The following is a 20366-nucleotide window of genomic DNA, read 5'->3' as shown; positions in this document are numbered from 1 at the left end:
AGTAAATAAGACGTGGTAGATGTTGCTGCTATTTAGGCTTCAGTGTGTGGACACAGAGCATTTGCTGCCCAGTGACACTGGCCTTCCCAGAAAACATCCTACTGGCGCCAGCCTCGAGGGTTTTCTCTCAAAAGCACCACCACATAGGGCTGACATCTTGTAAAGGCCCATTTACCAGCTCAGGCAGCATGGACAGTTTAACTGGTTGATGTCAAATCGAAAGGGGGGTGGTGGTGTCCAGCTGAATCCCCTTTAAATGATGGACAGTCTTTTAAGGATATGTGCTCTTTTGCTGGCCGCTTGGGATGGTGGAATCACATCGTTTGCCAGCTAGTTCATTTGAGGCAAGATGTGGGGATCCAACTGGCCTCAGCATCCTCCTTCCATAACATGGGAGTGATAGTAACAGTGATGCCTAATCTGATCAATTGTCAAGAGTGTTTCACTGTACATTGTACGGGGGGCATATTTATCAGATACTCTTATCCTTGGGGCGCCTGGGTGGCTCAGTCGTTAAGCGTCTGCCTTCGGCTCGGGTCATGATCCCAGGGTCCTGGGATCGAGCCCCGCATCGGGCTCCAGGGAAGCCTGCTTCTCCCTCTCCCGCTCCCCCTGCCTGTGTTCCTTCTCTCGCTGTGTCTCTCTCTGTCAAGTAAATAAATAAAATCTTAAAAAAGAAAAAGATATTCTTATCCTTGTTTTACAAATGAGGAAATTGATGATGCTGTAAGACTGCACAGTCACCCAGCTAGCAAGAGGTGGGAGCTGGGACTCCGCCCCACCCTGGTCTTCCAATGCCACCACATCACCCAGCTCCCCTAAATTGCCAGGCTCTGCCTGTGGCTGCCTTTGACCCATGATCTTGGGTCTATCCCAGGTGACCCAGGGATTGATTTCCCAGGAAATATCAGAATCCCCAAGGGGTGCTTGTCAGAAATGCCGAATTCGAATCTCTTGAGAGCAGGGGATTAGGAATCTTCATTTTAAGCCAGCCCTGCTCTGCAGTAAGTCTGAGGGTCTCTGGACTCTGCTTTTCATTTCTGGACATAAATGCCCATCCTCTTCATGCCAGAGGCTGCCTTTTTGTTTCTTAGAGTATCAGGGGGACAGAAAGCATTCACAGGAAAAGGAGTTTGAGAACATCTGATGGTGCAGGTGCATTTTTCCCCCGCTTTCAAGGCTTCCTTAAGGCAGGTAGTAAAAATCGTGGGAGGTCGTATAAAACACACAGGCTCTGGAGTCAGAATTGCCACGTGGGACAAATCAATCTCCAGGCCTTAGTCTTCTTTCTGTAAAATGGGCAAGCTAAAACCAACATTCCAGGGGCACCTGGGTCGCTCAGTCGGTTAAGCATCTGACTCTTGATTTCGGCTCAGGTCATGATCTTGGGGTCCTAAGAACAAGCCCCCCCCCCCCAGGGCTCCTCGCTCAATGGGGAGCCTGTTCTCTCCCTCTGCCCCTCCCCCCACTCATCCTCTCTCTCTCTCTCTCTCTCTCAACTAAATACATCTAAAAAAATAAATAAAACCAACCTTCCAGGATCATTGTGAGAATTAAATAAGCAGACACATCTGCAGGTTCTTGCCCTCCTAGCACTTACTGCAGTGTGTTTAAAATGTTAAAAATTTGTCCCACAGGGGAACCTGCATCTGCCTTTGGCTCAGGTTATGATCCCAGTGGGATGGAGTCCCATGTCAGGCTCTCTGCTCAGCGGGGAGCCTGCTTCTCCCTCTCCCTCTGCTGCTCCCCCTGCTTGTGCTCTCTCTCTGTCAAATAAATAAATACAATCTTTTTTTTTTTTTTAAGATTTTATTTATTTATTTGACACAGAGAGACACACAGAGAGAGGAAACACAAGCAGGGGGAGTGGGAGAGGGCGAAGCAGTCTTCCTGCCAAGCAAGGAGCCCGATGCGGGGCTCGATCCCAGGATCCCGGGATCATGACCTGAGCCAAAGGCAGACGCCTAACGACTGAGCCACCCAGGTGCCCCTAAATAAATAAAATCTTAAAAGAAAAAAAAAAAATTTGTCCCACCAATATACCCCCAGCTCCTAAGATGTCTCTGGCGCAAAGGTGTGGGGAAGGGATAACATTTATAAAGCCCACCGGGCTCACAGCTGATCCTCAATAAATTAAACACACACATATGTACGTGTTATACATACATACACACCTGTAAGTACGTGTGTGTATAAATACAAGCGCATGTGTGTGTGTACGAAATTAGGAGGGGGAAAGAAGGACATTTGAGAGAACTCTCACGGGGTGTGGGAGTCCTGTGGAATCAGCGCGGGCGGTGGTAGCGAGGATAACACTGCATTTGGAATCAGCAGCTCTGGATTCAAGTCCAGTCTGGGCCCCAGCCGCTCTGAGGCAGTGCCCAGGGATGTCTTACAGCCCATCTCTCTGGTTCATCTCCCTTTTCCTACTGGGTCGTCTAAGTAGCCTCAAATCCTTTCGGGAAAGATCTCCAACATAAAACACCAGCCGACTGAGGGTCTGATGCCTCTCTGAGCCTCCAGTCCTCATCGGTGAAAAGGGCACAAAGCAGCTGGGGTTTGGGGGAGCCCTCTCGGAGAGCACCCGGCAACGCGGGGGCTTTTTACACCTATGGGGAAGGTCCGAGGCGCTGAGTTCGGCCAGCATCAGCCCAGAAATACAGACCTGCCCAACGAAAAAGCCCTAAAAGGGAAGGCCACGTTTCAAGAACATAAAGGTGGATTCCAGGCATGAGCTTGCCGCGGGGCAGGGGGACTTCCCCGCCCCCAGGTGCGCAGCCCGCGCCGCCCACCCCGGGCGCGAGGCGAGGGAAGCCGCGCTCTAGGACCCGAGGAGGAAGAGCTGCAGGGAGACGGTGCCTCCAGCGGGTGCTGCCGCGAGCGGCCGGCCGAGGGGGCTGGAAATGAAAGTAAAGCGCTCCGGAGCCACATGGACCGAGCTGCCGGGGCGGCGGCGCCGGGAGCAGGATGCGGCCGCCCGTAATTAAATAGCATTTACTCTTATTATTACTAATAATAATAACGTAATCATACCTCTAGTCATAGCATACCATTTATCGGGCTCGGCGCAGGCCCGCGGGGAGCGCAGCCCGGCCGAGGTGAGTGCTGCGCGCGGCCCGAGCCCCGCGGGGCAGGGCCGGGGCCCGACTGGGTCCCGGCGGCCGGCGCGGGAGGGCTCAGGGGCGCCCGGGGGCCGCGCCGGGCCGGGAGGGGGCGCGGGGAGCCCTGGCCAGGCCCGAGCTGCGCGGGGCCACCCGCAAAGTGCCTTTTGCAGAAATAAAGAAAGAGCCGCCAAGTCCTCATTTCCTCCTTTTGGGGGCTCCCCCTCCCCGTCCCCGTTCCCTGCCCCAAAGTTTCAAAGTTGTGCGGCCGGGGGCACCTGCCGCTGGGTGATTTGGCCGCCCCTGCAGCTCCCAGGGGGGTGCCGCGGAATTTTCTTCCGTGGGGGGCTCCCGCCTCGGCGTCCGGAGCTTTGGGGTGCGCGGATGCTTTGCCGGCCCCCGCGAAGGGGGTCGAGGGGGCTGGCAGGGGCGTCTCTGGCAGCGCGCCCCTTCCTTTTGTGTGCGCCTCGGCCCCGCAGCGCCAAGAGTTGAAGGGACCGCAGCAAGGGCCGAGGACCGCGGCCGCCGACGGGTCGCCTCTGCCGGCTGCGGCGGCCACGCGAGCCCGGGGATCCGGGGCCTGCGGCCCGGCCCGGGGGGAGGGGGCGGCAGGAAAGGGGGGCGCGGTCTGGGCAGGGGGGCATTTCCGGTCGCGAGATCCATCCCTGGGCTCCGAGGCCTGAGCGGGGCGGGTCGCCGGGCTGGGAGTGCGCGGGGACTGGGGTGGGGGGAGGGCGGCTCCAGCGCCTGGGGGGCGCCCCCCGGAGATCGGCGCCCCGGAGTCACTGACCCAGGCCTCGGACCCTCCTCCCACCGTCAGCGGGTCTCAGGGACTCCCCCACCTTCCCTCCCCGGGCCTGCTCCCTCCTTTCCCCTCTTTCCCTTTAAAATCTCTCTGGCTCGGATGTTTATAAGGTGCCTGGTTTGGGGGTCTTTCACAGAGACAAAGCAGTTTTCCCAGGAGGAAAAAAAAACAAAACAAAAAAACGTCGAAACGTTCCCTCTGCCCCTGATGGCTGTGGTGCCGACATGGCATCAATGGGGAAGAGTAGGGGCTGGGGCCAGGAAAGGGGGCTGGGGAGTCTGGGGCTGGAGAAGGGGGCTGGGCCTGGACTGGGGGACTGGGGGCCCATAGCAGCTTTGCCGGGGATTTCAGTTCTCTGGGGTTGCTCACAGAGACTTTGGTGTCTAGGTACTAGATTTTGAACCCCAACTTCTTACATTTTCCTCAGCATCTGCAATTCATCCAGTCCCATGAAAATAGCAGAATGCAGATCCTTGGATTTTCACACAAATGGGATAATTATAGTACATTTAGCAACTGTTGGACACAAAATTCCAGCGGAATCTTTACTTCTACTACCAAGACTACTACTGTCCCTCTCTCCACATACAACCATACCCACCAAAGTCTTCTTTCCCCATTTGGACTTCCTGTAGAAATTGGACTGCGAGGGAGAAGTGATGCCTGGCCAAAATGCTATTGTGGCAGGTTTGAGGCGTGGGGTACCTTAAGCTGGGAAGGAGAAACCTGTGTTGAGGAGGGATGAGATCTGAGGATGGGAGAGAGATTTTGTGGTCCCTGAGCTGGAACCAGGTTTGTGTTCCACGGAGGCTGTGAATTCTAGGCTGTTGGCTTTTTGTTTGGGATGGACAATTAAGAATGCGGGTGTGGGTGGATTATTGGGGGCTAAGAAGCTCTGTGGGATGAGCTAGTCTCTAGGTATAAGAAAGTTAAGGCGTCAGTAGGTTTGGATTTGAGACTCTGAAAATAATAATCCCTTAAATAGAACTTTTTAGTGTATAACAAAAGGGCTTTCACATATGCCGGCTCATCTGCGCTCCATAGCAACCATGTCAGGTAGACATTATTCAATCCTCGTTTTCCAGATGAGAAACCTGAGGCTTCTAGAATCGAGTGTCCCCCTGGAAAGTCACATAGCAGAGCTAGGATTCCCACTTAGTTTTCAGACTCCAAATCTTCAGCCTTTCCCAGAGGCCTGGGCCGCCTTAGCAAGTTAGATTTTGAACGCCTTCTGTGAGCATGGTGAGATGCTGTGGGGCAGGCTTGGGGTTGAGTTTGTCACCTAGATTCTGGCTGGAAAGAGAAAGTCAACTCTAGTAGAACCCATGAGAGGACCAAGACATGCTCAGTACTGGAGTCAATGCAGTGGGAGGGAGCAGAAGAGAGAGCTCTCAGGGTAACCTGGCAAAGTTAGAAAAGGCTTCCTCCGGCAAGTGGATCTTGAGCTTGACAGAATGGGGAGGTTTGGCTGGGGGAGAGAAGAGGAAAGGAATTCCTGAGCTGGCCATAGTTGCTTCTGTGCCGGGAGGCTGATGGATATTCTGACTCTTACAGTGGTTCCATGAGGGGGTGGGCATTTTTATCTCCATTTCACAGATGGAAAAACTGAGGAATGCAGGATTCATGTGGCTGGCCCGATGTCAGCCAGCTGGATTGGAACCCAGGCGTATGTGACTGTTGAATGTACTACATCAGGATTGGTGTCAGAATTGGCTCACCTCCATTTCAAATGTGTAGACAAAGAACAGAGACCAGGACAGTCTGATTTGGTAAATGCAATGGGGGTGGGGGAGTTTTACTGAACTCCCTTATATCCCAGGGCCTCACGGGGCTGGCCCAGTGAAAGGACTTAGGAGATTTCTGGAAGCATGCCTGGAGAAGGCAGAATGGTGGTGAAGGAGGACTGGGCTCTGAGTGTGAAATCTAAGTTCACTTCCTCAGTGCCTAAGGGTGCCTGGCTCGACACCTTGAAGGAGCTTGTCCTTTGGAAAGGAGAACAATATGGGTGATTAACCTGAGCTTCCCAAGGGCAGACACTGGGTCTGATTCACCCCCTGTGCCCCAGGCCCCAGTGGAGGTGCCCAGAGGACACATTCAGCCAACGTGTTGTCATATTGAATTATACTCCAGTGTAGGGGAGGAAGGGTTTTTTTTTTTTTGTCTCTGGGGTGAAGGTCTTCCTAGAAGTGCCATTTGAACATTTGGGAGGTGGGTTCAGAAAGGCCAGAGAAGGCATCCTGAGGAGAGGCAGCGAGCCGGGCAAAGGCAGGGCAGTGTGAAGAAGGAAGCGGCAGGTCATCTGGTCCTGCCACGCGTGGGGGGCAGGCATGAGTTCACGTCCCTTGGGCTCTCTGGCCCCAAATTTCCCTTTCTAAAAATGAGCCCTGCGGTTTGATGGTGTGTGACGGTGACCTGTGGGGAGAAGCCCAGTGCCCGGGAGTCAGGGCAGGAGAGTCAGAAGAGAGGAACTACACGTGGAGGGGTTTTAAAATTTTTAATCATGTAGCCGTTACCCAAGCCAGCATTTCCTATAGCCCGGCCCTGTTGTGAGTGCTTTTTTCCTAGATGAGCTTACTTAACCTTCACAGCAGCCATACAGGGAAGCACTGTAATTGTCCCCATTTTACAGATGAAGAAACTGTCAAGGGAGGTTAAGTGGCAGAGCTGGAGAGCAGAGCCAGGCAGCCTGGCTCTTGAGTTGGCTCCGCGTGGGACTAGGGACGGGGAAGGACGGGGCGGAGGGAGTGACCAGGCGGGCAGTGGTAACTTCAGGTGGCAGAGGTGGAGGTGTCCTCTGAGGAAGTCTGGCTGCAAGCCGAAGCTGGAGCCTCAGGAGCCTCAGCCTGGGCTGATGAAGTGACTGGTACGTGTCAGCTCCCAGGAGCCCCCACAGAAGCCAGCTCCTTTCATCATGTTTAATGGCCCATAGAAAACAGGCTCGCTTTCCTTTCTCTGTCATCACCAGCTACGGGGCTCCTTCCTGCCTTATTTATTTCCCTAGGAAGTCTGTTTCTCGGCTAGCGCCCTGATGGCTTCTGCAGGTGTGTGAGCACCGTTGCCCCGTCAGGCTGTGGGGGCCACCGCTGCATTCAGAAGCTGGCTGTGGCCGACTTCAGTCCAGCCGCGGGTCCCAGGCCCCCACCCCGAGCTTGATGGCAGCAGTGGCCGTTCGGGACACCAGCCACCACGTACTTAAGGCTGCCGTGTGCCGGCCCTGTGCTTGGCACTTTCTGGGCCTTCTCTGCCTGAATCCACTCAACAACTCTCTGAGGCAGGAAGGAGTTTTAGCAGCCCCATCTTGCAGATGAGGAGACAGGGTCCAAGATCACCAGCCTGTGGTGGAGCCGGGACTCAGGGGGTCAGAGGGGGCCAGGCATTTTGCACTCCCGAGCCCAAGGTCTTTGCCGCTCTGCAAGAGAGGTGCCTTCAGGGTATTTTGTTTTGTTAGTCAGTCATCTCTGCGTCCAATGTGGGGCTCAAACTCGCGACTCTGAGATCAAGGGTCGCGTGCTCTACCGACTGAGCCAGCCAGGCGCCCCACGAGTTCTTTTAGTCTCCATGAAGCTCTTATCTCTCTGGAAATCTCAATTATCTATCATTTGTATTGTGCTTTGGCCCATATTCTCATGAATCCTCTTGACACTCCTTTAAAAGGCAAGAAGTCCCTGTTTTGCAGAAGAAGAAAGTGGAGGGGTCACCCGCCCTCCCGCTCTTCCTACCCTGTCCACACTGTGACTTGGAAAGGGAAGGTCCCACATTCCCTGGGACTGAGAGCCATGTCTTCCGAAGTGCTGGGGACAGCCAGTGAGCATCCATTGATCACTTGCTGTGAGGGCTGCAGGGGAGGTTGAGGCTGACCCTGCTGGGGTTTACAGAGGTTCATCTATGCTTTTGTTCTCTGGAGCATTCGGTGTCATGCCCTGTCTGCCTGCAGGCAGAGGAACTTAGGGCAGGGAGTCCAAAGTCCTCAGTTTCATTCCCAGCTCCAGCACACACTAGCTGCGTGTTCTGGGGCACAATCATATTGTCACTCTTGGCCTCAGTCTCTTGTTCTGTGAAATGGCCTCACCGATTCAGTCCCATCTTCCCTGGGTGTGCTGTGAGACTCAAATGAAGAGAATTTGAAAACCATAAAGACCACTGGTGTGACAGCGTGCTTATGGTGGCCATAACCTCCAGAATGTTCCTGAATCTTCTCCACTGCCTACCTTGATCTGGGCCCAGACCACTGCAGTAGCTTGCTAACACTTCTCCCAGCTTCCCCTCTTTTAATCTACCCTCAATGCAGCAGCCTGACGGATCTTCTCAAGATTTATTTATTTATTTTTTTAAAGATTTTATTTATTTATTTGACAGAGAGAGACACAGCGAGAGAGGGAACACAAGCAGGGGGAGTGGAGGAGGGAGAAGCAGGCTTCCCGCTGAGCAGGGAGCCAGATGCGGGGCTCGATCCCAGGACTCTGGGATCATGACCTGAACCGAAGGCAGACGCTTAACGACTGAGCCACCCAGGCGCCCCTCTTTTCAAGATTTAAATGGGACTTTGTCACTGCTCTGCTGAAAAGCTTCCAGTGGCTTCCTGACACACACAGAATGCAATGCAGTGCTGGCTCCCCAGTCTGGCCTGCAGGTAGCTTTCTAACCAGCCTTACCTGTCCCGTCGAAACTTGCTTCCTACTCGGCTTGCCCTCACTTCTAGTGCCGTAGTCACACTGGCCTTCTGTCTTTTCCTCGAACATGCTGAGTTTTTGTTCCCACCTCAGGGCCATTACCTTTGCTGGACCCTCTGCTGGTGCACGCTTACCTACCTTCTATGTTCCCATGGCGGGCTCCTTCTTGTTTCTCTTAAATGCCGCCTCCCCGAAGGGCCATCACTCCCTGCCACGTTTCCGATTTCAGTTTGCTTGTAACTCTTCTCTGTAGCTTTACTTGTCGTGTGCATTTAACATTGGCCTGTTTGTCTTCCCATGCCTGGACCTCATGTTCCACAAGGTCAGGGACTCTATTAACCTCGCTCCCCCAGCATGCAGCAGAGCCCCTGGCACATCAAGGTGCTCTGTGGTTATTTGTTGAATAAATGAGTAATAGTAGCAGGGTGTCCGGAAGAGCTCTTGCCAAAAAAGAACGGCCTAGATAGATAGAAACTGAAAAGGAATTGGTGTTGACTGATCAGAGAGCACTTACGGGGTAATTTTGTAAGTAGCCAGGTGCTGTATAACAGTATGGCTGCAGGAGAAACACAAATGTTTGACCTCCTCTTGGATACGGGGGTCAGGGGCATGCTGTGTACATTTTCAAAATCGTCTTGCAGGGTGGGTATATCATTAGCTCCATCTCCCAAATGACAAAACCGAGGCTCAGAGAGGTGCTCTCAAAGCTAGGGCGGGGCTGTGCTGGGATTGGAACCAGGTCTCCCGGACCCCTGGAGACAGAGTTGTGGGTTTGAACCCTTCCCATGCAGTGTGGCCCCCAAGTAGCCGTGAGCGGAAGACAAGAAAGTAAAAGCGCTTTGTAACCAGAGCTCTGCAGGTGGGGAGGGGTTATGCTCTGCCGATTGGTTTGGCTTAGAGTGGGGCCTTGGGGGAGGCCTGAGGGAAGGTTCCTGAACTTTGGTTTCTGTTCAAGGTAGCTAAAAGAAAACACACTGCAAGTTGCTGAGGCCTGTGGGCGGTCCATTTCTCGAGGTCATTCCTTGAGGTGGTTTCTGGGGGAGCCTGATGCAGTGTTAGTACTGCTAGCTTTCTTCCTCAGCTGCTGGGTAGCCTTGGGCAGGTCAGAGACTCCCCAAGCCGCACTTCTGTTTAAGACTTTTTTTTTTTTTTTAAAGATTTTATTTATTTATTTGACCGAGAGAGACAGCGAGAGGGAACACAAGCAGTGGGAGTGGGAGAAGCAGGCTTGCGGGGAGCAGGGAACCTGATGCGGGGCTCGATCCCAGGACCCTGGGATCATGACCTGAGCCGAAGGCAGACACTTAACGACTGAGCCACCCAGGCATCCCCGTTTAAGACTTTTTTTTTCAAGCCTAGCTTTTCTGTGGAGAGTGGGGAGTGGGGATAATAGCACCTGCCTTTGAGATTGTGGTAGGGATAAACGTAATTCCTTAGGGGGCGCCTGGATGGCTCAGTCGTTAAGCTCCTGCCTTCGGCTCAGGTCATGATCCCAGCGTTCTGGGATCGAGCCCCACATCGGGCTCCCCGCTTGGCGGGAAGCCTGCCTCTCCCCCCTCCATCCCCCTGCCTGTGCTCCTCTCTCACTGTGTCTCTCTCTGTCAAATAAAAAAATAAAATCTTTAAAAAAAACAAAAAACAAAAAACAAACATGATTCCTTAGGACAGGGCTTCTAAATTGTCTCTGCATTGCAGACCCGTTGGGCAGGCTGAGGGAGCCCATGAACACCTTTTCAGAATACTGTTTTTATTTTTTATTTATTTATTTATTTTTATTATTATTATTTTTTAAAGATTTTATTTATTTATTTGAGACAGAGAGAATGAGAGACAGAGAGCATGAGAGGGAGGAGGGTCAGAGGGAGAAGCAGACTCCCTGCCGAGCAGGGAGCCCGATGCGGGACTCGATCCCGGGACTCCAGGATCATGACCTGAGCCGAAGGCAGTCGCTTAACCAACTGAGCCACCCAGGCGCCCTATTTTTTATTTATTTACAAGATTTCATTTATTTATTTGAGAGAGAGAGAGCGAGCATGAGCAGGGGGAGGGGCAGAGGGAGAAACAGACTCCCTGCTGAGCACAGAGCCCCACCCGTGGCTCGATCCTTGGAGGAGCCGAAATCAAGAGTTGGACACTTCACCAACTGAGCCACCCAGGTGCCCTCAGAATCCTGTTTTTAATTGCATAAAGTAAAATACACAGGATTGCAAAGGAAACCAGTTCTCCTGAACTGTAGCTGGGCTCTTCTATCAATGCACTCACTGTAAAACAAGATCTGGCAGTGAGTCTAATCTAAGCACCATAATTTTGAAGTTGTGACGAGCGGAAACAGTATTTTGTTGTGCCGACAGTAGCTGAAATGTGACAGGGAAAGAGCTGCGATTTCTAGCACGGCACCACTGCGGTGTATTGCCTGCATTCGGAATTGAAGGGAATGCTAAATACCAGGTAGGGGTTCGTGAAAAGAACTTGTAAATGTTTTTTCCCATCCCAGTTCACGGCCCCCTGAATTCTCGCTGTGGGCCCCAGGTTCAAAACCCTTGCCATAGGGGCGCCTGGGTGGCTCAGTTGGTTAAGCGACTGCCTTCGGCTCAGGTCATGATCCTGGAGTCCCGGGATCGAGTCCCGCATCGGGCTCCCTGCTCGGCAGGGAGTCTGCTTCTCCCTCTGACCCTCCTCCCTCTCATGCTCTCTGTCTCTCATTCTCTCTCTCGCAAATAAATAAAATCTTAAAAAAAAAAAAATTAAAAAAAACCCAAACCCTTGCCATAAAAGGTACATGACACCCAACACATAAGCTCCAGAAATGAGCCCAGACCCCTCCTCGACCTCCTTGGAGCAGAGAGTCCTCAGGTGGACAGACAGGGTGCACCAAGCCTCTGGGGAAGGGATCAATGCTGATCTGGAATTCTGACTAGTGAGGTCGAGGACGGTGGAATGGAACCTTTGCTGGTCTCTGAGTGAGCTGTGAGGGCCTGGTGAGTCAGGAGAAGTGTCAGGCATCTTTGGAGATGACGTAACCTCAGGTAGTGTTCATGCGGCGTGTGGCAAGTCTGCAGTCTGGACCGACTGCTCCTTTTCTATGAATCCTGGGGTAGGGGAGGGCCAGGCAGGTGGAGTGGGGGATGAGGTTGGAGGCAGCCTGTGGGGATGGGGGAGGAAGCACCTCTGAGTTGGGAGGTGAGAGTGTGTGGGCTCCAGAGCCCAGCTGCCAGGGTTCAAGTTCCCACTCTGTCACTTACAACCTGTGTGGCCCTTGGAGGTTAGTTTACCTCCTTGTGCCTTGGTCTCCTCATCTGTAAAATGGGGATGATAATAGTACCTTCTTACGGGGTGTTGTGAAATTTTTTAAAGATTTATTTATTTATTTGAGAGAGAGAGAGAGAGTGGGGAGGGGCAGAGGGAGAGAGAAATGTTAGCAGACTCCTTGCCGAGCTCAGAGCCCGGTGCAGGGTTCCATCTCACAACCCTGAGATCATGACCTGAGCTGAAACCAAGAGTCGGACGCTTAACTGACTGCGCCACCGAGGGGCCCAGAGAATTAAGTATTATATTTAAAATTCTTACCAGGTAAGAGAAGAAGCTTAATAAAGGATTGAAATCAGCATCTTCACTGCTCCTGGGTGCGGCCCAGAGCTGAATCGGGTGCAGCTTCTTCCTTCACGGGGCTCATAGTTTAGGGAGAGATGGGGACATAAGCACACACTGTTGGTTAACTAGGGTAAGTGCAATGGTTGTGGTGAGCTTCGGGTGCTGCGTTAGGCTGGGGGTTGGGGAAAGAGTCTTCCTGCTAGAGAAGCCACCTCAGCTGGGCTTTAAAGAAGCACCGGGCGCTAGCTGGGGTGGGAAGGAAGCAGTGGGTGTGAGGGTTGTTCCAGGCAGAGCGGGCGGCTTGGGTCTGACATTGTCAGCGGGTAACCTTCCAGGCCAGCCATGGGGCTGGAGGGGAGGCCAGGCACTCCCTACAGTACTGTGTGTCTGGGATGAGCAGCTTGGCCTTTGTCCTTCTGGTAGTGGGTGTCATGAAGGTTTTGTTTGTTTTTCAACTTTTTTCCACAGGAAGTAGCAAAAATAGTAGAGTTCCCTTTACGCAGCTTCCTCTGACGATGGTATATAGTGGTATCAAAACCAGAAAATCGGTATTGGTACGTTAAGAGCCTATAGAGCTCACTCAGTTTTCACCTTAAAAAAAACCAACTGCATTCATCTGTGTGTGTGCATGTGTGCACCTGGAAGGGTTTTGAGCAGGGAGTGACATTGATATATGTGTTGGACAAATATCCTCGACCACCAAATGGCAGCAGATTGGAGGGGGCTTGTTGGAGGCTGTTGGCAGGAGAAGCTGAAGGCCTGGGAGCTGTGGTCATGGAGATGGTGAGAGGAGCTGCAGAGTGGAGAACTGTTTCAGAGGTAAAGGTGGAAGGAACTGGGGACTGAGAACAGGATGGCAGTTGGAGCTATGACTGGAGTTTGGGGGAAATGGAGGAGGAGTAGGAGCAGGGGAGATGCTGCTGAGTTAAGTTTGGAATACGGTTAAGTTGGAGGAGCACCCAACTGGGATGGGCACCAGGGAGGACTTTCTGGGCACGGAGGCATCCGAGCTGGGTCTTAACAGATGAATAGGAGTTGGGTAGGTACGTGTGTGGGGAGAGGGCATTCCAGGTAGAGGGCTCAGGATTTGGAAAAGCATGGAGGTCCTAAGTAGCCTGTGTGTTGGACATCTAGGTAGCACCACTTAGAGGGTAAGAGACATAAATATGAAATATTGGGGAGGGGGCAAGCCTGGCGGGAGGAACAGATTTGTGAGTCATCAACATGACTCATGAGATCATGAAATGTAAGAGCTCATCTGGGGAGAGCATGCAGAGTGAGGAGAGCAGGAGCACTGTCCCTTAAACGGAAGCTCGGACACATTGGTCTTGAGACCTGGGCAGAGGAAGAAGAGCTCCTAACAGACAGAACAGGACCGATCAGAGAGGTGTGAGAAGGACCTGGCAGTTGCAGCCAAGAGTCCCGAAAAAGGCGAGTGACAAACTGTCCCTCTGCTGGACTCAGCAACCAGGAGGTCCCTGGGATGGGGAGGACCCTTGGCAAGCACCTTTGGTGGAGTGGAAGGGGGGGCTGCTGAGATTTGGGGAGTGGAGTATGTAGAGATGGAGTATGGAGTATGGGGAGAATGGAGTATGGGGAGGTGAGGATGTAGAGACTGTAGACTACTATTTCACAAAATGTGACCAAGAAAAGGAGGAGAGGTTGTGCATTATTCAGAAGGGGATTCAGGATCAGGGGAGGTAATTATTTGGGGGTGGGGGAGACTTGAGCATGATGACAGGTTGAGGGGTCCTAGGGCTGGGTCTGAATGCTTAATGGGCAACAGAGATGTGTGTGGGCTCCGGGGCCAGGCTGATGGGATTTAAATCCGAGCTCTACCATGTGCCAGCTGTGTGACCTTGGGGGAGTCACGTAACTTCTCTGTGCCTCTCTTTTCTCCTCTGCAAAATTCGGATGATAGGCTATCTCACAGGGTGTGCTGGAAGGTATTATGTATAAAGAGATCATGACATGCCAAAAAGAGAGAGAGATCATGCTAGCCCCTGGCACGTGGTAACCCCTCAGCAAATGTTACTATTATTATTACTTGATTATTTCAGTGTCCATTTTTTTTTTATTTATTCAACTCATTCATTCTTATCTATATAATGCCTGGGTTGGATGAATTGATTCATTGATCCATTTCTTTTACCACCATTAATGGGGCACTTGCTCTGCACCGAGGACCTAGGCCTAGGCGTTGAGATTTTGAAGAGGCTGGTGCAGTCCCTTCCTGGTCTGATGAAGATCTGAATCTCTGAAATTCTGTCATCATCAAACTCTTCTCAAAAGTGAGGGAAAAGGGGCGCCTGGGTGGTCGGTTAAGCGGCTGCCTTCAGCTCAGGTCATGATCCCAGGATCCTGGGATCAAGCCCTGCGTTAGGCTCCCTGCTCGGCGGGAAGCCTGCTTCTCCCTCTCCCACTCCCCCTGCTTCTCCCTCTCCCACTCCCCTTGCTTGTGTTCCTGTTCTCGCTATCTCTCTCTCTGTCAAATAAATAAATAAAATCTTAAAAAAAAAAAAGTGAGTGAAAAAAAAGAAAAAGAAAAAATATGCTTCCATCATGGTTTTCAGGTCAGTGGTTTGGTCTTTCTCCTGGAAGAACAGCCCATGGACACTTGGGCAGACCTGGAAACACTGGGTTTGAAAGCAGGCTTCTGGTTCCCACTTGGTCTTTGCCCTACCAGGTTGGCCTCAAGTCAGTCATCTCATTTTGTATTTTAGATTACAAAGCAACTTGTGTACTCTGTGCAAAAAATCCAAATCATGCTGAGGTCCATCAAGCAGAAAGTGTTCTGTGTCCTGTTGCCCCTTGGCAGATCCCAGTCCCCAGAGAGAACCAGTTAGATTGGAGACTGCCTTTCAAACGTCCTCTTGATTAAACACACACTGCACACAGATGTGATCATACAACACAGAATGTTGTGGAATCTGCTGCTTTTTTTCTTTCTCAACTATGAATGGTGGCATCTCCATGACAAGGCATGTAACAGATTGAATAGCTGCACTGCATTCCATGGTAGGGTATACTACACCTCAGTGGATTAATTCTCTACTGGCGGACATTAAAGTTCCTTCTCGTTTTTCACTCTTAAAAAAAAATACATCCTGTACAAATACAACTGAGTGCTTGTACAAGGATTTTAGTAGATTAAAATCTTGGAAGTGAAGTTTCTGGGTCAACAGGAAAGGGCGCTTTATCATGTTGAAGGCTTTAGGCTGCAAGTAACAGAATTCCTACCTCAAAACGGGAGTTCATTATAATTTCACGTGATAAATGAGGCAGAGCAGTTCCAGGATCAGCTACTTTAGGGGTCAGACACATTCAGTGGCTTTAGTCTGTCTTTCTGCCCCGCCATCCCCAGTGCGTGCGTCGCACTACACGCTGTCATACAGCAGCAGAAAAGGAATCACGGCTTCGGTCCTTTTTTAAGGGTGAAGAAAACCGTTCCCAGGATCCCCTTGGCAGACTTCCCCTCCTCTCTCATTGGCCGGGATGATGTCATGTGCCCTTGCCTAATCCAATCACCGGCAAGTAAAAGGACCATTATGATTGGCTGAGTCCAGTGCAGGTTCAGCTGAATGACTGGGAAAGGAACGGTCTGGGGGCTGTGCTGGGGAGGATGAAGGGCAACCGGCTGCCTTGCTCTTTTTGGTGGATGTTGCCACACTGCTTCACGGAAATGCTGCCAGTCCACGCTCTCAGTGTACTTGTGGCATTGGAGAGTGCCCATGCCTCTGCCTGCATCAACCAGGCTGGCCAATCACAGTAGTCTCAGAGGGGCCAAGGGGCGTCTTGTTGTTTATCCTGTGGTTCTTTTATCAGTGAGTTCGAGTGTCTTTTCTTCATGACTCGTAGTTCCTGTGGATTTCCCGATTATGTTCTTTGCGCCTCTTTTTAAGTAATCATAATCATCCTACAATAGTCATGGTTGATATTAAGTGCTTATTCCAGGCCTGGCATCTCATTGAATCTTCACAACAACCCTGTAAAGAAGGTGTTAGTATTCTTGGGGCGCCTGGGTGGCTCTGTGGGTTAGGCATGGGACTCTTGATTTCGGCTGGGGTCATGATCTCGGGGTGGTGGGATCAAGCCTGGAGTTGGGACTTTGACTTTGACTCCCCACTCTGCTTCTCCCTCTGCTCCTCCCCCATTCACACGCTCAGGCCCACTCTCACTCTCTATCAAGTAAATAAATAAAGTCTTTTAAAAAGAAGAAGGAGGTACCAGTGTCCCTGTTTTAGAGATGAGGGAAGTGAAACACGAGAAATGAAGCAACTTGTGTACAGTTACTAAGGAACAGGGCTTCGATTTGAACTTGCTTGTGAACCTGGGTATGTGGTCCCACCCTGTGCTGCCATGCTGAGGGAATTGTTTCTTGCTGGTTCCTTAATTCATGGCTATATTTCTGGGAAGAGCCATTTGAGATTTGAGGTAAGTCTAGCTTGAAATTCCCAAATTATAAGAACATGGACCTAGAGTAGGGAAGAGGGGACTGCCCCGCCTGGCAGCGGGATGCTGGGGGAGTTTTGGGCCTGTTTTCTCCTTGGACTTTTTTCCTTCCTTCCTTTCTTCTTCTTCTTCTTCTTTTTTTTTTCCTTGCACTTTTTTCTTTAAAAAGAGATAAGATTTGTTTGATTTACATGCTTCTTGCTCTTCCACCAGGTGCAGTGACCAAACATGCCCCACCCCTATCCTCACCCTCAAGGAACTCATCTCCCTCTTCAGCTGAGAACAAATGCTCTTTTAACCACTGTCTCAGTCTGTTGCGGATGCTATAAGAAACTACCATAGACTGAGTGGCTTAAACAACAGAAATTTATTTTCTCACAGGTCAGGAAGCTAGAAGGCCGGGATTAAGGTGCTGGCAGATTCAGTTTCTGATGGGAACTCTCTTCCTGGCTTGCAGATGGCTGCCTTCTCGTTGTGGCCTCATCTGACCTTTCCTCCCTGTGTGGGCAGGGAGAGAGGGAGAGCTCTCTGGCGTCTCTTCTAATAAAAACACTAACCCTGGGATGCCTGGGTGGTTCAGTCAGGTAAGCAGCTGCCTTCGGCTGAGGTCGTGATCCCAGGGTCCTGGGATCAAGTCCCGCATCGGGCTTCCTGCTCGCGGGGAAGCCTGCTTCTCCCTCTGCCTGCAGCTCCCCCTGCTTGTACTCTCGCTCACTCTCTCTTGCCCATGCTCTCTCTCTCTCGCAAATGAATAAATAAAATCTTTTAAAAAAAATAAAAACACTAACCCTATCAGACTATGGCCCCACCCTATGACCTCATTTAACCTTAATTACCTCCTTTGAGGCCCTATTTCCAAAGTCATAAAAGGGGTTAGGGCTTCAACATATAATTTTGGGGGGACACAAACATTCAGTGTATAAATTCTGACCCTTGCCCCCCCAAATTCATGTTCTTTTTTTTTTTTTTTTTAAGATTTTATTTATTTATTTGAGAGAGAGAGAATGAGAGAGATTGGGGAGGGTCAGAGGGAGAAACAGACTCCCTGCCTAGCAGGGAACCCGATGCAGGACTCGATCCAGGGACTCCAGGATCATGACCTGAGCCGAAGGCAGTCGCTTAACCAACTGAGCCACCCAGGTGCCCCCCAAATTCATGTTCTTATCAGATGCAAAATACATTCATTCCATCCCAACAGCCCCCAAAGTCTTAACTTGTTCGCATCAACTCTAAAGTCTATAAAGTCCCAAGTCTCATCTAAATATCTAAATCAGGTCTGGGCGAGACTGGAGGCAGATTCATCCGGAGTAAATTCCTCTCCAGCTGTGAACCTGTGAAACCAGACAGGTTATGTGCTCCCAAAAATCAATGGTGAGACAGGCAAAGAATAGACATTCCCATTCCAAAAGGGATCATTCAGAAAGAAGAGAGAAGTGACGGGCCCAAGCAAGTCTAAAACCCACTGGGGCAAATTCCATTTGATTTAAAGGCTTGAGAATCATCTTTGACTTGCTGTTTCTCCTTGCTGGCCCACCGGAGTACAGCACACCTCCCCACAGCTCTGCCAGTGGGTCACCCCCCTGCCCCCCCCCAGCTCTGAAAAGGAATTGGTGGCCCCATCAAGGCAGCTCTGATGATCTGTGACTCAGGGTCAAACTTCCCTTTTCTTGAAGGATAAAGCATGTTTGCCTCCAAGGAGCTCTATGGTCCAGTCCTGTAGAATCCAAGAAGTCCAGCAGCTTTCCTGCATTCTGTCATCCAGTTTTCTCTGTCCCCTCTGGTTCTAACTGGTAGTGTTTCTGCTGCTATAATCCCATCTCTATTTCTGACTTTTGCTGATAGCTGAGTTGATATGTGGTCCATACCCATACTCATCTCCTTGTCAAATGGTTGTTCAGCCACATCCTTAGTGTTCTCTTCAGGACACATGTCCTCATTTTTTTGCGATAAGGATAGGCTGAGCATTTTCCAGTTCTTCAAGTTCTGATTCCTTTTGTTTAACAATTCCTTCTTCAGTTCATCTCTTTTCTCTCAAGTTTTACTCTAAGCAGTAAGGAGGACGCATGCCACACATTCCATACTTTGCTTAGAAATCTCTGCTGGGGCGCCTGGGTGGCTCAGTCGTTAAGCGTCTGCCTTCGGCTCAGGTCATGATCCCAGGGTCCTGGGATCGAGCCCCGCATCGGGCTCCCTGCTCAGCTGGGAGTCTGCTTCTCCCTCTCCCACTTCCCCTGCTTGTGTTCCTGCTCTCGCTGTGTCTCTCTCTAAATAAATAAAATCTTTAAAAAAATAAAAAAAAAGAAATCTCTACTTAGGGGCACCTGGGTAGCTCAGTCATTAAGCATCTGCCTTCAGCTCCCACTCCCCCTGCTTGTGTTCCCTCTCTTGCTGTGTCTCTCTCTGTCAAATAAATAAAACATTTAAAAAGAAAAAAAAAGAAATTTCCTCTGCTTAGGGGCCCCTGGGTAGCTCAGTTGGTTAAGTGTCCGACTCTTGGTTTCGGCTCAGGCCATGATCTCAGGGTCGTGGGATGGAGTCCTGTGTCGAGCCCTGTGACGGGCTCCATGTTGAATGTGGAGTCTGCTTGAGATTCTCTCTGTCCCTCTCCCTCTCTCTCTGCCCCGCCCCCCACTTGTGCTTGCTCTCTCTGTCTCAAATAAACAATTAAAGCTCTTAAAAAAAAAAAGAAATCTCCTCTGCTAAATAACCAAAGTCAGACGCTTAACCGACTGAGCCACCCAGGCACCCCAGCTTGGCACATTGTTAACGAGGCTGTCCGATGCCCATCTCCCCACGCCCTTTGAACCCAGGCTCCAGGATCACTATGCGGCCTTGAATAACTTTCCTGGCCTCTTGGAGTACTATTTTCCTGCCTGGCGGGGTTGTGGTGAAACTTAAATAAATAGCGTTTATTTAATGATGACTCGTTTTCATGTAGGACAAAGCCAGACACAGAGCTGCTTTTTTGTTCAAAACCTCCTGTGACGGGGCACCTGGGTGGCTCAGTCATTGAGCTTCTGCCTTCGGCTCAGGTCATGATCCCAGGGTCCTGGGATCGAGCCCCGCATCGGGCTCCCTACTTGGCGGGAAGCCTGCTTCTCCCTCTCCCTCTCCCCCTGCTTGTGTTCCCTCTCTCGCTGTCTCTCTGTCAAATAAATAAATAAAATCTTTATAAAAAAAAAAAACACCTCCTGTGACTTCTCATCTTACTTAGGGGGAAGCCACCACAGTCCTTGCCCCACAGACGAGACCATATGTATGGTCTTCCCTGCTAATTTCTCTGAGCTGCCCATCCTCCACTCTCCCCACTGCCCACTCTGCTCTGTCCACACTGGCCTCCTTGCTCTTCCTCAAATACACCAATCAGTTTCTACCTCAGGATCTTTGCACTCACTGTTCCTTCTGCCTGAACACTTTTCCCCACATGGCCTGCTCCTCCATCATTTCGATCTCTGTTCAAATGTCAAGAAGGCCTTCCCTGAGTCCCCTATATAATTATAGCATCCTGTCACTCTATCACCTTATTTTTTCCTTCACTATATGTATCCTTCCTGTGTTCCATTATGCATTTATTTGTCATATCTCTCCTCCAACCAGAACAGACACTCTGAAAGAGGAGAGATTTTGTCACCTTTGTTAATTGCTAAATCCCCAGGGCCTAGAACATTGAAGGAATCCCTTAAGGGGTCGATGCACAGGTGGGTGGATGGATGGGTCCACTGAAGCTCCTTTTTCTTCATGTTGTAG

At 51.0% G+C, this 20366-nt stretch overlaps 1 protein-coding gene across 6 annotated transcripts in view; it reads left to right on the top strand.

Annotated features, from left to right (window-relative positions):
- Positions 1 to 2804: 2804 nt before the first annotated feature.
- ZC3H7B (zinc finger CCCH-type containing 7B) overlaps positions 2805 to 20366 on the top strand; it is a 57133-nt gene continuing 39571 nt past the window's right edge. For 3 of the 6 annotated variants that reach the window (XM_064590560.1, XM_064590559.1, XM_064590558.1), the window contains exons 1-2: positions 2806 to 3098; positions 17001 to 17203. In XM_064590560.1, the coding sequence (XP_064446630.1) occupies positions 17183 to 17203 (21 nt within the window). In that variant the 5' untranslated portion in view covers positions 2806 to 3098; positions 17001 to 17182. Of the gene's footprint in view, positions 3099 to 17000; positions 17204 to 20366 lie in introns of all 6 variants that reach the window. The other 3 variants (XM_064590561.1, XM_045872457.3, XM_064590557.1) reach the window with 2 other exon arrangements.

This window comes from Mirounga angustirostris, unplaced genomic scaffold, assembly GCF_029215605.1.
Source record: "Mirounga angustirostris isolate CCGP_5_RB_7025 unplaced genomic scaffold, mMirAng1.0.hap1 SCAF_5, whole genome shotgun sequence".
Classification (NCBI taxonomy): domain Eukaryota; kingdom Metazoa; phylum Chordata; class Mammalia; order Carnivora; family Phocidae; genus Mirounga; species Mirounga angustirostris.
The sequence above is the reverse complement of the archived record's forward strand: the minus strand, read 5'-3'. Positions and strand labels throughout refer to the sequence as shown.